The sequence below is a fragment of the Muntiacus reevesi genome, chromosome 3 (assembly GCF_963930625.1).
Source record: "Muntiacus reevesi chromosome 3, mMunRee1.1, whole genome shotgun sequence".
NCBI lineage: Eukaryota > Metazoa > Chordata > Mammalia > Artiodactyla > Cervidae > Muntiacus > Muntiacus reevesi.
The window spans coordinates 48,667,954-48,682,766 of record NC_089251.1 but is presented as its reverse complement, the minus strand read 5'-3'; the positions used below and the strand labels follow the sequence as shown (position 1 = coordinate 48,682,766).

Genomic DNA, 14,813 nt, shown 5'->3' with positions numbered 1-14,813 from the left:
TCTGCTTAGGCACTAATAGATCCATGCCAGTCAACAGAATTTCTAAACCAAGAAAACTTATTTTTAGCCCTAAAGCTCAACACAGATAAATAGGGAACAGACATGTGAGGGAAGCCTTTACACTGGACAATCTAGGCAGTGCCATTGGAAGTTATCAAGGGTCTTAATTAACTTCCAGAACACCTGGCCAGAAATTTTATATTCCATTCTAGGATATCTATACTAATAAGAAAATCTAAATATGAAAGTTAGAAATACAGGGTAGGAAATTCTTTCCATAAAGATATTTTTAGAAACATTTTTAACCACATTGAAAAAAACTGTAAACAATGTAAATGTTGAGTTATGAAGAACTGGTTAAGTAAACTACTGAAGTTCTCATTTGATGGACTTGTTGTGAAGTGAAAGTGTTAGTTGTTCATTCATGTCTGATTCTTTGTGACCCCATGAACTGTAGCCCGCCAGGCTCCTCTGTCTAGGGATTTCTCTAAGCAAGGATACTGGAGTAGGTAGCCATTCCCTTCTCCACAGGATCGTCCCAACCTAGGGATTGAACCCATATCTCCTGTATTGCAGGCAGATTGTTTACCATCTAGCCACCAAGGAAGTCCCTGGACTCTTTATGTGGATATTAAAAGAAGTTTCCATAAAATAATAAAATGGGTAATATAAATAAAAAGGAGACTAAAACATGAATACTTATATGTATAGCATGAATATAAATGCTAAAATATGAAGATAAGCAATTGAAAGGCAATCTACCAAAATATAAGTACCACGTTTTTGTGGCTGATAGATGGCTATGAGCCTTTTTTTCCCTTCTTTTCTAAATTTTCTTGAAAGAGTTTGAACTAGCTACTAGTTAAAATGATGTTAATGAGATAAAAATAAATCATATGTATGGGCATTCTGAGGTGAATATCTCATATTATTCCCATGGACTTTAATACCAGTTACATGCTGATGATTTGATGAGGTTTGATCTCCCCTCATCTCTCTCCTGTTTAACATTTCTACATGGATATCTTATAAAAATCTCAAAATCAATGTATCTTGATACCACTTGATACCATTGGAAGACTGGCTGCTTTCCAGTCTTCATCAGTCTCAGTAAATTCACCACCATGTACATATTTGCTGAGACAGACCCTCAGATGTGAACTGGTCGCATCACTCCCTAACCTCCCATAGCCACTTCCACAGCAGGTCCTGAGTGTTCTATTTTCAATGTAAATTTGGACTCCCTAGGCTTTTCTCCATCTTTACTGCTGCTACACTAATGAAGACCATCTCTGAGGCAGAAAGGTCAGGGCAGGGTCCCAGGACAGCCTCATCAAGTGTCGGCATTAGGCAGAAGACAAAGTCACCTCTTTTTTTTTTTCTCTTAATGAGACCACAATGCATGAAGGAATGGCAACTAAAACGGAAACTGCAGCATCTAAGCAAGAAACTCTGAGCATGAAAACCATGGAGCAGGTACAATATAATTGCACAGGCTGCTGATGACCCTGTAGGACCTTCCATGTGTGGTGCCTGATGTGGGAAAATTTAAGGGGAAAAACAGCTCTTAGAATACCTGTAGCATGGCTTCAGGAGAAAAATGCCAGGACCAGGAGCTGATGCACACTGGTGCAATCTAGGACAAACATCAGCTCTTCCCTCAATGCATGTCCAATCCCTAATCAAAAAGACCCCTACCCATTCAAAGGGCTACAAGATAAAAGGCAGATCAACAACGCTGTGGGGCATTACCCGGTCCGAAGGACTCCCACACTCCTCTCCTTAACTTTCGCTTCTGCCCTGAATAAACTGCTACTTTGTTCTCTTTGCTCCTCAGCCCCAGAATGTGTGTTTATTTTTCCTTTGCACTTCTGTGTTCCTCACCCAAATTCTTTTGCATGAGTTGAACAAGAGCCTGGACTTCTGACAGTTTTTCCAAAAAGTGTCACTCATCTAGACGACTTTAGTCCCACCCATCTACAACTAGTCTCTCCTCTTTGACACTACTCCTTTTTTGCAACATATCTAGAAAAATATGAAAATGTAAATCTGAGACTTTGATACCAAACTCCGAACTGTTCAACTTCTTGCTACTTACTTACAATAAAATCAGAACACTCTCAAAATTCTGAGTGTTCTGGCACTCACCTTTCGCCCCAGCCTCCTGCTAGGTTCACTGAAATTAAGTCAATGTAATTTTCTTTCTTTTTTTTTTTGTCAATGTACTTTTTTTTTTTTTTTTTTTTCTTGGTCAGGCTCAATAAATAGCTTCTGGGCCTTAAACCTTTGCTTCAGAGTGACTTCACTCCTAATCACACTACACATGGTGGGCTACCAAGCAAGATTCCACCTGAACAAAGGATTCTGTTGATAACAAAATACTTGAAAGTAATCACATGAACTAAAATCATACAAACTGGGAAATAGTGAAAGACAGGGAAGTCTGGCATGTTGTAGTCCACGGGGTTGCAAAGAGTCAGACACAACTGAGCAATGGAACAACAACAAAATCATGTCTATGTGCCCATCACAAAGCACTAGAAGCTCTTTAGGGAAATGGACTAGATCTTGGTCAGATTTGTAACCCAGGTATTACTTCTGTTTGGTACAGATAAACACTCAGAATGTTGGCTAGAACTTTCCTGCTGGTCATAGAGCACATTAGAAAAAGTCACTGGAAGTTTCCAGAAATCCTGGGAGCAGTCAAGAGGGCAGGTGAAGAGGATTTTAACAAATCTCCCCATATTTAAAGATGCTGTTTGCTAAGAGTAAAGAAAAAGATCCACTCTTCGGAACACACAATTCGAATGGTCCCTACAGAACAAACAGCTGGCCAATGGAGGTGCCATCCTGGGACAATGGGGAGCAGAGAGAACCCAGGCTAACCACCCTCATCAGCATGACTCAGTACCTGTGTTCTCCTTCCCTCTTCCACTCCACTCTCTCCCTCTTTCTCGCTCTCTCTGCCTTTCCTCTATTTTCCCTCATGTTTTCTTAATCTCTTTCATAAAAGTTTTACTCTGCATGCTGCATTCTTGGGAGAGGGATGTTGTATATATATGGTACTGTCCACAGGGTGGGGAGGTAAAAACTGAAGGCAAAGTGCCCAGGGAGTGGTCACTGTGCCACACAGTCTGACATTTTTTATTTCAATCAGGTCAGACATAGAGACCAGACCTGTGGTGTGAAGGGGAGAGGTATCGGGAGGGATGTATTGGGAGTTTGGGGTCAGCAGATGCAAACGCTTACATGCAGAACGGATAAACAATAGGGTCCTGCTGTTTAACACTGGGAATTATGTTCAATATTCAAGAGTTAAAACATAATAGAAAAGAATATTTTCAAAAACTGTATCTATATGTATAACTCAATATTTTTGCTGTAAGCAAAAATTCACACAACATATTATTCTAGATATGCTGCAAGGATGGGGCAGTGTCAAATTATAATTTTTAATGTAATTTCTTACATTAAAAAAATAAGTAAATAAAGGTAAAAAAAAAAGAGAAAGGTTAGGGCCTGGTGGGGTTGGCAGGGTGGTCCCCACCAGTAAGGCAGGTGGCCTGTGATCAACTGTAAGTACCCAGGGGGACTGGGAGTACCAGCAGTGCACAGTGGGACCAGAACTGACCCAAGTAGGAAACTGTCTTTGTGATCACAGGTCCTAGGGTATTTGATGATCTGACAAGCAGTTGATGCAGTTGATGATGCACTGTCCAGGTCTACAAACTGCAAGATTATGGAAACTCACTCGCTTTCTCCCCTTGTTGTTGTTCAGTCGCTTAGTTGTGTCTAACTTTTTCAGCCCCATGAACTGCAGCACGCCAGGCATCCCTGTCTTTCACTATCTCCTGGAGTTTGCTCAAACTCACATCCACTGAGTCGGTGATGCCATCCAACCATCTCATCCTCTGTCACCCCCTTCTCCTCCTGCCCTCAGTCTTTCTCAACATCAGGGTCTTTTCTCCCCTAGATTTCCAAAATTTTTCCTACCTGTTGTCTTCTTGCAGCTACATAGTTAAGTTTCACCATCTCTTTTCCAAATTCTTTAAAGCGATTTGCAAGGTCTTGCTCATTTGTAGCATTTTTGACAGCTTCCAAGGCCTCCTCCACCTGAAACAAACAAACAAAAAAACCCAATATATTTATAACTGGATAGTATTTCAATATTGGACTTCACTGGTGGCTTAGTGATAAAGAATCTGCCTGCAACCCAGAGATGCTGGTTTGATTCCTGGGTGAGGAAGATCCCCTGGAGAAGGAAATAGCAACACAGTCCAGGATTCTTGCCTGGGAAATCCCATGGAGAGAGGAACTTGGTGTCCAAGGGCTGCAAAAGATTTGGACATGACTTAGTAAATAAACAACAAATTTCAACATTGCTAAACATGTTAGAAACACTAGTTGTTAAAAAAATGCATTAATATTTAAATAAAATAATAGGAAAAAGTACCGCAACAAGCATTTATAACCAGAAAATTACATACTATTTCTTATACAAAAGATGCATGCATGCTGTCACTTCAGTCATGTCCTACTCTTTGTGACCCTATGGACTGTAGCCAGGCGGGCTCCTCTGTCCATGGGACTCTCTAGGCAACAATATTGGAGTGGGTCACCATGTCCTTCTCCAGGGGATCTTCTGACCCAGGAATGGAACCTGCATGTCTTATGTCTCCTGCATTGACAGGAGGGTTCTTTACCACTAGCACCACCTGGGAATTGTTATATAAAAGATAATAATTGCTAAACTTCTAAATCATATAAAACACTACATTGTTTATATTTTGACCTGTAATTTCCATTAGGAATATGGACTTATACTTTCAAGTAGAAAGATAAAGAAAAATAAACTTAAGAAGTCGTATGGATTTAAAAACAAACACCAGAAATCTTCACAGGAGGAAATGTTCTGTAAACAAAAACTGGAGGAACTCCTGGACTGCAAAAAGCTTGAGATAGCTTAAATCTACATCTTGGCATCACCTCCAAATCTGCAGTAAAGGGACTGTAATTTCATTTCTATTTCATTTATTTATTTACTCATGGCTCTGCTGAGTCTTGGTTGTGGCACACGGGCTCGTCAATGCTGCTGGGAGAATTTCCCTTGCTGTGGTGAGCAGGGTCTACTCTCTAGTTACGGCTCTTGGGCTCTAAAATGTGGGCTCAGTAGTTGTGGCAGATGGGCTTAGCTGCTCCAAGGAATGTGGAGTCAGTTCTCAGGCCAGGCATCAAACCCATGTTCCCTACATTGGCAGGAAGATTCTTAAGCACTGGACCAACAAGAAAGCCCTAGGGATTGTAATTTTAAGCTATGATTATGCCTTGCCATTCCATAAAGGAGAGAACAATGAGCCTCAAGAAGTTAAGTGAATTTGAAGTTTTGTTGCCATTTAAGGTGGCATCAACTAGGGTGAATAGAATAACAATCACTGGAAATAACCAAGAACATAATCTTGAGTGAACAAGGCACAAGATGAAAACCACATTTGCAAAATTAAAAGTTCTTAGTTTTGAAGGGAGTCTGGTGGAGAGGCCTCAACTAGTACAGGCTTTTGAGAAAGGCAGCAAAAAAAAGAGAGAGAGACGGAGAGTAGCTCTGAGAGTTGGACTATAAAGAGGGCCAAGTGCCAAAGAGTTGATGCTTTCAAACTGTGGTGTGGAGAAGACTTTAGAGTTCCTTGGACATCAAGGAGATCAAATTGATCAATTCTAAAGGAAATCAACCCTGAATATTCATGACTGACACTAAAGATCTAATACTTATCCACCTGATGCTAAGAGTCTACTCATTGGAAAAGACCCTGTTGCAGGGAAAGATTGAAGGCAAAAGGAGAAGGTGATGGCAGAGGATAAGAAGATTACATAGCCTCACTGACATAACGGACATGAATTTGAGCAAACTCTGAGAGATAGCGGAGGACAGAGAAGCCTGCAGTCCATGAAGTCACAGAGAGTCAGACACAGCTTAGTGACTGAACAACAGCAAAGCCCTAAAAGAGTAATAAAAAATACCGAGAAGGCATGGCCTACTGCAGAATTCCAACTGCCTCTTGTAGTTTAGATCGAATCAAGAGACAACGTATACAGACGGTTCATGGTTGAGAATGTGGGGATCCAAATGACCACCAAAGTGGCTAGAAAAAGTCATAGATTAACACAGTACCAAGTGATAGAGATACACAATTTGTTTAAACTTGACACAATCACAAAGGATGCTAATCCAACTTTCTCACCAAGTTTCACTGGGTGGAGGAAGAAAATGGTGTATATAAACCAGTGATAATGGAGATCATCACATCCTTTCCTCCATAGATATTATAATACCATTCAGTTTATCCAACAGACTAACATTTCATTAAGGAAAGAGTTGCAGCCAGAATGGAGGTTATTTATAAAGATGGTGAAAGTAGCTCAATCTAGACTCCAGATAAAATTGTTTCCATTCTCATCATCGATGGAGATTCTCCATCTTTTTTTTTCTTTCTATTTGTAAAAACACAAAATGATTTAATTCATCAATTTTAATGTTTTCCAGTTCCTATGCAGGCTTTAATTATACTGAAGGAAAAGAGAAGTATAGTTGAAAACAGAACTGTTGTGTGTTAGAATATCTTTTAGGCACTCAAGTCAAAGGGCATTTTATAGTATGAAACGGCTCACTTAAACATTTTCATGGATTAATGAGAATCTCATATCTCAAACCTTTAAAACAACTCATCAGTGATGTTTCTTTCTAATAGATTTATAATCATTTTACCGTGGCTATCAACAGCGTCACTGAGAAGAAGCTGTTGGCAGTTAATTTGTCCCTGCTGCTTATTTGAGTTGTAAATCTTTTCTTGAGACATAAAATCTGGCCCCAGGGAAGAACAAAATAATTATCTCAGAAGGAACTAAATCTTGGAATTGTCTTATTTTATATATATATTTATATAAAACGGGCTTCTTGTTGGTTTTTAATCAGGCCAATTTGGAGTATTTATTTTGCTTTGTTACACATCACTTATTTTCTGATTGTTTTTCTCTGAAGAATCCAGATGCTGGTCTGAATTTATGTTTCTAAATCAATGAAGTTCTTTGGAAGAGCAACACCAGTGATAGTGTCTGTCTGTGTAAAGCTAGACTTTGTCATACTCAGAGTTCCAGAGTGACAGGTTTCTAGTGAGAAGCTCTCATATCGAAACACACTTCTGAACCTACCCAACACCCCACAGAAATGGAGAGAATGGAATTAACATCCAGGATTTAGGATACCATCACCAGCCCAGTATACTGCTATTAAAGAGATAAATGATACACACAGAGAGCGGGAGAGAGAAAGAGAGAGAATAAATACAAAGTGGAAGGGACACAGACAAGGAAGCAGGAAAAAAAAAAAAAAAAAACCAGGGCGGAGGGAGAGATGGACACTTCCAGGCACTTCTGAAAAGTCAAAATCAATATGAAAATCAAGTTGTTGCTTTTGAACAGAGCCAATGTTCTTTTGTTATTTTCAGGTGTGTGGAGAAAGGAAATTGACTCCTACACGCCAAGCAATGAATCCTCCTGCCAGTTCAGGAGACACCAGAGACTCGGGTTCAATCCCTGGATTGGGAAGATACCCTGGAGTGGGGAATGGCAGCCTACTCCAGTATTCTTGCCTAGAAAATTCCATGGACAGAGGAGCCTGGTGGGCTTTAGTCCATGGGGTCGAAAAGAGTTGGTCACAACTGAGCATAGACACACAGAAGTGAAGCGAACATCTTAAAAGGTAATCCTTATGTAGAAGAGGAACCTGGGACACTTTGTCCACCTACCTGCCCCACAGTGACACATACATGTCAGGACGTGTAGGGAGGGCTATGGGGTCAGACTGGCCTGTGTTTGAGCCCTAGCTCTGTCATTTGTCAGCTCTGTGATCCAGGGCAAGTCACCTAACCTTTCTAAATTCCAACTCCAATGTCTTCATTAATAATACGAAGGCAATAGAGTCCAGATACTACAAAAGGCTGTTCTAAGAATAATATTAGATACGAAATGAAGAAAAGAAGAAATAAAAATGGAAAATATAAAATAAGGTGGTCAACTAAGTCCTAATATAGAATAACTATAAGTGGGCTAAATGCTTTCATTAGAAAACAGAAATTCTCAGATGGGGCCTTTAAAAAGATCCTGCAATATGTCATCTATAAGAAACAATTTGGATAAAAAGATATAAAATGTTGAAAATTACAAAATGAAACCTTCTACACTAATGAATTTGAAAACCTACTTGAAATTGACAAATAGATAAAATGCCAATATTGATTTTAAAAAGACGTAACAGAACTCAAATAGACCAAAGAATGTTATAGAAACAGACATGGTAGCCAAAGATGACTTTTCTGCTCTTTTCCCAAACAAACCAGGCACATTAGGTGGGAGGAAAATGAAATGTAAAATAGCAAATATATAGCAGAATGTCTGTCAAGAACTAGGAGTTCCTTTCATAGACATGGGCTTCCCAGGTAGCTGAGTGGGTAAAGAACCGCTTGTAGTGCAAGAGATGCAGGTTCGATCCCTGGGTAGGGAAGATCCCCTGGAGGAGGACATGGCAACCCACTCCAGTATTCTTACCTGGAGAATCCCATGGACAGTGAAGCCTGACAGGCTATATAGTTCATGGGGTCACAAAGAGCCAGACAGGACTGAAGCGATTGAGCCCGTGTGTGTGCACGTATGCGTGCGCACACACACACACACACACACACACACACACACACACACACACAGAGATACAGACTTGCTGTATAATCCACCTAAGGGTAAACATTGTTTCTGAATAACTGTAAAAAGGAAAGACTACTTCTTGCTCTTGGACTATCTGCAGGTGACAAGAAATCTAGGAAGAGTGGAAGGACGTGGTGGTCTCACGGGGGAGCTGTGATAAGGGGAGTTTGCCGCGGCTCTGTGTGCCAAGCCGGACTGGGAAATCACCTCCAACAAGCTGATAAAGGGGGCCCTCAGGGCAGTTGCCACATCGTTCCCTGAAATGAGAATACCCTCCTGAGCTCGGGTACTACTGACGGCTGTTCTCACAAAAGCCAGTCTGGGCTGAAGAACACCAGTGCAAGAACCCTCAGCTCCGGCAGGTCTTCCTGTCCTTAATACTGGAGCCTGCGCATGGGAACAGCTGAGCAAAGTGAAAATTCTAGACAGGATATCCCAGTGTCCTCTATCTTTACTGGATTGAGATATTATTTTCAAGCTTGTCTCTCACAACTCTTGAAATCTTTGATCTTCTCACAGAGTCTGTGCAATATAGCCCTTACCCCCATTTCCCGAGCAAGCCTACTTGCCACTAGTATTTACTCCACAATTGTGTCTATTTGTTTGATATAGACTCTTTAAATCTAGTCTCTAACTTTCCCAACTGAAATTTCACTCATTTACTTTGACATAATAAAAGTAGGCTGAGAATTCATGACCTAACTCAATACCTTTTAAGCACCTTCTAGGGACTAGGCAGACATACAGGGATGGACAGAACATTGAACACGGGAGTCTGGCCCTCCTCCTGGACTGGGTGACATGTTTCTCCATGTTGTTACGATCAACATCTCTGTTTGGACAGACTGACTTCATTCCAGGGTCCTAATCTTGATACTCAGTTGATGGGATTTTAAGTGAAACCCAATGAAATGATGCAAGACAATGAGGCCCCTAAGTATAAACTTTCAAGCTGTGAACTTGCAAAGACGCCAGCATGCATTCCCTGAATTGAGTGAAATGGCAGCTGCCTTCATCTCTGTTGCTGATGACCCTTCAGCTCTACGATCTCCCACCTCCCCTTCCTCCCCCAGTTGGTAGCTCTTCCTGTCTGTTCACTCAATGCCAGGCCCTGGATGCCAGCTCTTGTACTGGACCACTGTACTTTTCAAGGCACTGTATTGTAAGGTGAAAATGTTTTATTTTCTGTTTAATTGTTTTATATGTATTATTTGTGTGAAAAGTATTACAAACCTATTACAGTACAGTACTATAGAGCTGACCGTGTTAGTTGGGTACCTATTCTAATTTTGTTGGACTCATGAACAAACTGGACTTACGAACACACCCTTAGAACTGAACTCGTGTGCATGTAGCAGACTTACGGTATGTCATACGAAGTTCTCTTGTTAAGATCTGGATTTATAACGAAATTTTAAACTCTTAGGTTGGAGGAAAAGTAATTGCAGTTTTGGACCCTGAGTTTTAAATCATTATAACTATGCTCAACTACATCTTTATTAATCAAAATAGGAACCATTACAATCAACACATTTTTGCCAAGGAGAAAAAAGTTTTATTCCTGTAGCATAAAAATCCATGTTTCATGGTTTGACAAACTCTTGGAAAGCCTTTTCTGAGTCCTGCTAGTTGTGGAAGCATTTTTGCTGCAAAAGTTGTTGAGATGCTTGAAAAAGTGGTAGTTGCCTGGCAAGACGTCAGGTGAACATAGCAGATGAGGCAAAACTTTGTAGCCCAATTCATTCAACTTTTGAAGCATCAGTTGTGTGACATGCAGTCTGGAGTTGTCTTAGAGAAGAACTGGGCCCTTCCTGTTGACCAATGCCGGCTGTAGGCATTGCAGTCTTCAGTGTATCTCATTGATTTGCTGAGCATGCTTCTTAGATGTAATGGTTTCTCTGGGATTCAGAAATCTGTAGTGGATCAGAGCGGCAGCAGACCACCAAACATTGACCATGACCCTTTTTTGGTGCAAGTTTGGCTTTAGGAAGTGCTTTTGAGCTTCTTCTTCATCCAACCACTGAGCTGCTTGTCACTGGTTGTAGAAAATTCATTTTTTGTCACATATCACAATCCAATAAAGAAATGGTTCATTGTTGTTTCCTAGAATGAGAAGACGGTACTTCAAAATGACAATTTCTTTTTTTATTTTTAGTGAGATAATGAGGCACCCACTTCTCAAGCTTTCCCACCTTTTCAACTTGCTTCAAATGCCAAATGATCACAGAATGGTCGACACAGTTCTTGGGCAACTTCTCGTGTAGCTGTAAGAGCTTCAGTGATGGCTCTTAATTGGTTGTTGCCAACTTTCGATGGCTGGTCACTATACTATACTCCTCATCTTCAAGGCTCTCATCTCCTTTGTAAAATTTCTTAAACCACCAGTGCACTGTATGTTCGTTAGAGTTTCTGGGCCAAAGTGTAGCTGACGTTGCAAGCTGTCTCCACTACTTTATGATCCATTTTGAACTTGAATAAGAAGATTGCTAGAATTTGCTTTCTGTCTAACATAATTTCCATAGTCTAAAATACACAGAAAAATAAGCAGCAAGTAATAATTCATTAACAAAAAACATAAAGTGAGAAATGTGTATTAAAATAATATGTAACATTGTTACCAAAAGAGTATGTGTGTGGAGTCTGGCTGACTGCTGCTCAAAAGCCAATAAACAAGCCCAGTTGGTAGAAAGGAGAGTTTGTCTTATTTCAGATGCCAGCAACTGCCGGGTGGGGGGAGGGTGGCAGACATCAGTGCAAAGGCTGACATCTGTCCAAAGCAGGGGGTGAGAGTTTTTATAGACGGAGTCAGGGGAGGGGTTACATGCAGAAACAGCAGAGTCATATCTAACAGTCATCTTCAAATTGTTCATCAGTGGTCTGACTAGCATCATCTTGGTTGCTTTAGATACAGTTAATCTTCAGTTCCAGGGTGCACAGGTTCCCATTTCTTTATGGTCAATTATCAGAATTGTGGCAGCCCAAGCTAACTTATATGCAGAGCACATCACAAGAAATGCTGGGCTGGAGGAAGCACAAACTGGAATCAAGATTTCCGGGAGAAATATTAATAACCTCAGGTATGCAGATGACACCACCCTTATGGCAGAAAGCAAGGAGGAACTAAAGAGCCTCTTGATGAAAATGAAAGAGAGTGAAAAATTTGGCTTAAAGCTCAACATTCAGAAAACTAAGATCATGGCATCCGGTCCCATCACTTCATGGCAAACAGATGGGGAAACAGTGGAAACAATGAGAGGCTTTTTTTGGGCTCCAAAATCACTGCAGATGGTGATTGCAGCCATGAAATTAAAAGATACCTACTCCTCGGAAGGAAAGTTATTAGCAAAGTTACAGCATATTAAAAAGCAGAGACATTATTGTGCCAGCAAAGGTCCATCAAGGATATGGTTTTTCCAGTAGTCATGTATGGGTGTGAGAGTTATACTATAAAGAAAGCTGAGCACCGAAGAATTGATGCTTATGAACTGTGATGTTGGAGAAGACTCTTGAGAGTCCCTTGGACTGCAAGGAGATCCAACCAGTCCATCCTAAAGGAGATCAGTCCTGGGTGTTCATTGGAAGGACTGATCTTGAAGCTGAAACTCCAATACTTTGGCCACATGATACGAAGAGCTGACTCATTTGAAAAGACCCTGATGCTAGGAAAGGTTGAAGGCAGGAGGAGAAGGTGACGACAGAGGATGAGATGTTTGGATGGCATCACCGACTCAATGGACATGAGTTTGGATAAACTCTGGGAGTTGGTGATGGACAGAGAGGCCTGGTGTGCTGCGATTCACGGGGTTGCAAAGAGTTGGACACGACTGAGCGACTGAACTGAACTGAAGTCCTGGGTACAGTCTGTCATTATGTAGTTAATTTCTCCACCTGGGGTTTGTTATCTATAAGACAGCTCACATGATATGGCTCAGAATATTATCTATAGCCCTTAAGAAGGTCCTTGACTATGCTTAATGACTAAATTATTATTATTTAGTCTCCTTTGACTGTTGCCTTTTCTTTCAGCATTTCTCATTTCTCTGATGAAACTTATTCTTTGACTAAGTTTTCCACATGCAGAAGGCATTCAGACTACATGGTGCGGGGGCAAGGACCACAGTCTTCTGCTCCATTTCAACATAACCATATTTATTTAAGAACATATTTCAAAATCAAATGGCAAAGTTCAACAATGCAAAACCGCAGTTACTTTTGCACCAACCTAAATATCTTGGAAATGGGAGTTGGCCAAGTCAATGAATGAACAAATATAGAATTCTATATTTAGCTACTTATTGAATCATATAATCTAGTTTGACATTGATATCTCAGCATCATCATACTTTATCTCTCTGCCTCCTAAAGATAAGCTGCCTTCTTGATTAAATTTTCTGTTTCCTTGTGAGCAAGTGAAGAAAATGATTTCATCAGAAAGCAAGAATGATTAAATGCTAGTGTCACTGATTCATAATGTGCCATGTTTCACAAAACACAACAATAATACAGCTTGATACATTTCCAGTAATTTTCAGCTTGTACAAGAAAAATGACAATAGTCAGTTTCACTGATTACTTATTGATGCAGTAGACAATGTTGCAAATGGTTTATAGGTATCTAATTTAGTCCCCCCAAAATAGGTCTTTGAAGTTGATACTTCTCTTGTTTCTCGTTTACAAAGGAGAACTGAGGCCAGACAGGTGATGCAGCCAGCCTGAGAGGTCTCATAGCAAATGTGTGAGGTAATCTGGGTTTGAACCCAGGTACTTTGCTCCAGAACACATACTCTGAACTCCTGAGTTGGGCCACCTCAATTTCCCAGAAACGATGGGTTCGTAAAGCTGCTGGAGTCTGGGTCTGGATCGTACTGATCAGCTGATAATGAAGATTCTTTAAGGGTCCTGCCCCATCTGATCAGTCTGCAGGTTCTAGTGCTTCTACCTCTTTAATTTTTCTAAAATCTACCCCCTTACAATTTACACGGCCACTGTCTGCATTCAGCTTTCCTTTCATTCACTGGCCTGGGTCATGTAAAACATCTCTCAAATGTCTCCTTGATTGGGCTCACCCTTTTCCATACTGCTACCAAAAGTATTTGTAAATCAGGAATTTGATTTTATTGTTGAGGACTACTCAATTGCTCCCCATAATCTATAAACAGAGTCTAAACAAATTTGTTGTTCAGTCGCTAAGCCGTGTCCGACTCCTTGTGACCCCATGAACTGCAGCATGCCAGGCTTCCCTGTCTATCACTATCTCCCAGAGCTTGCTCAAACTCATGTCCATTGAGTCAGTGATGCCATCCAACCATCTCATCTTGTGCCACCCCCTTCTCCTCTTGCCCTCAGTTTTGGTAGATACCAAACTAATTATGATAATCAAGAGGCTCCCCACCCTACATCTCTCTCTGACTGCCCCCCCCCACCTCACCCCCTCTGCTCCAACAATGAATCAACCCTATTATTGTAAATACTCCAAATTCTTGCCTCACTCTCATGCCTTTGTTCTGTCCTCAGTTTGTGAAGCTCTGTGTAGATAAAACTTTTTGCCCCATCTGAATCCATCTCCGCTCTTATGCAAGAACACCCCAGCTGTGAGCAGTAAACCACTCTCTTCTTGGGCTGGTTATCAGATCCCAATTCATGCTGTCTGCCTGCTCTGTGAGCCCTTTAATAATTGTTCCTTTGTTAAGTTTTGCAGGGAGAGTGTGGCAGACAGGCAACAGAGGAGGAAGGGGTTTTGTCTGCTGGTCCTGGAGGGCTCCCTGGACAGAGGCAGCAGCAGGGGCAGCTCTTCCAACACGAGGTGCCCCCGGGGGTGATTCTGTAGTGGAGTGTCTTCAGAAAGACATCTCTTCATGAGCAGTTTTTTCCTTGACTCCCTAAAGGGCAGATTTCCAGCAAGTTCCATTGGCTTGTGTGGCACCTCAGTATCCCTTCTATAATCCAGTGATCCAGGAACGTCTGGATCCTGGCCCTGGTGTGGGTGGGCTCTCTCTCTAGGGCTCCTTCCATCTGCCATTCCTATACTCCTGAGCATTCTTCCTAGTCAATCCCTTGCTACT

At 41.1% G+C, this 14,813-nt stretch overlaps 1 protein-coding gene across 4 annotated transcripts in view; it reads right to left on the bottom strand.

The window, feature by feature from the left end:
• The window catches only part of CTNNA2 (catenin alpha 2), a 1,156,373-nt gene that overhangs the window by 862,198 nt on the left and 279,362 nt on the right, over nt 1-14,813 (bottom strand). For all 4 annotated transcript variants that reach the window (XM_065927274.1, XM_065927273.1, XM_065927275.1 and 1 more), the window contains exon 4: nt 3,994-4,113. In XM_065927274.1, coding sequence (XP_065783346.1) covers nt 3,994-4,113 — 120 coding nt within the window. The remainder of the gene's footprint in view (nt 1-3,993; nt 4,114-14,813) is intronic.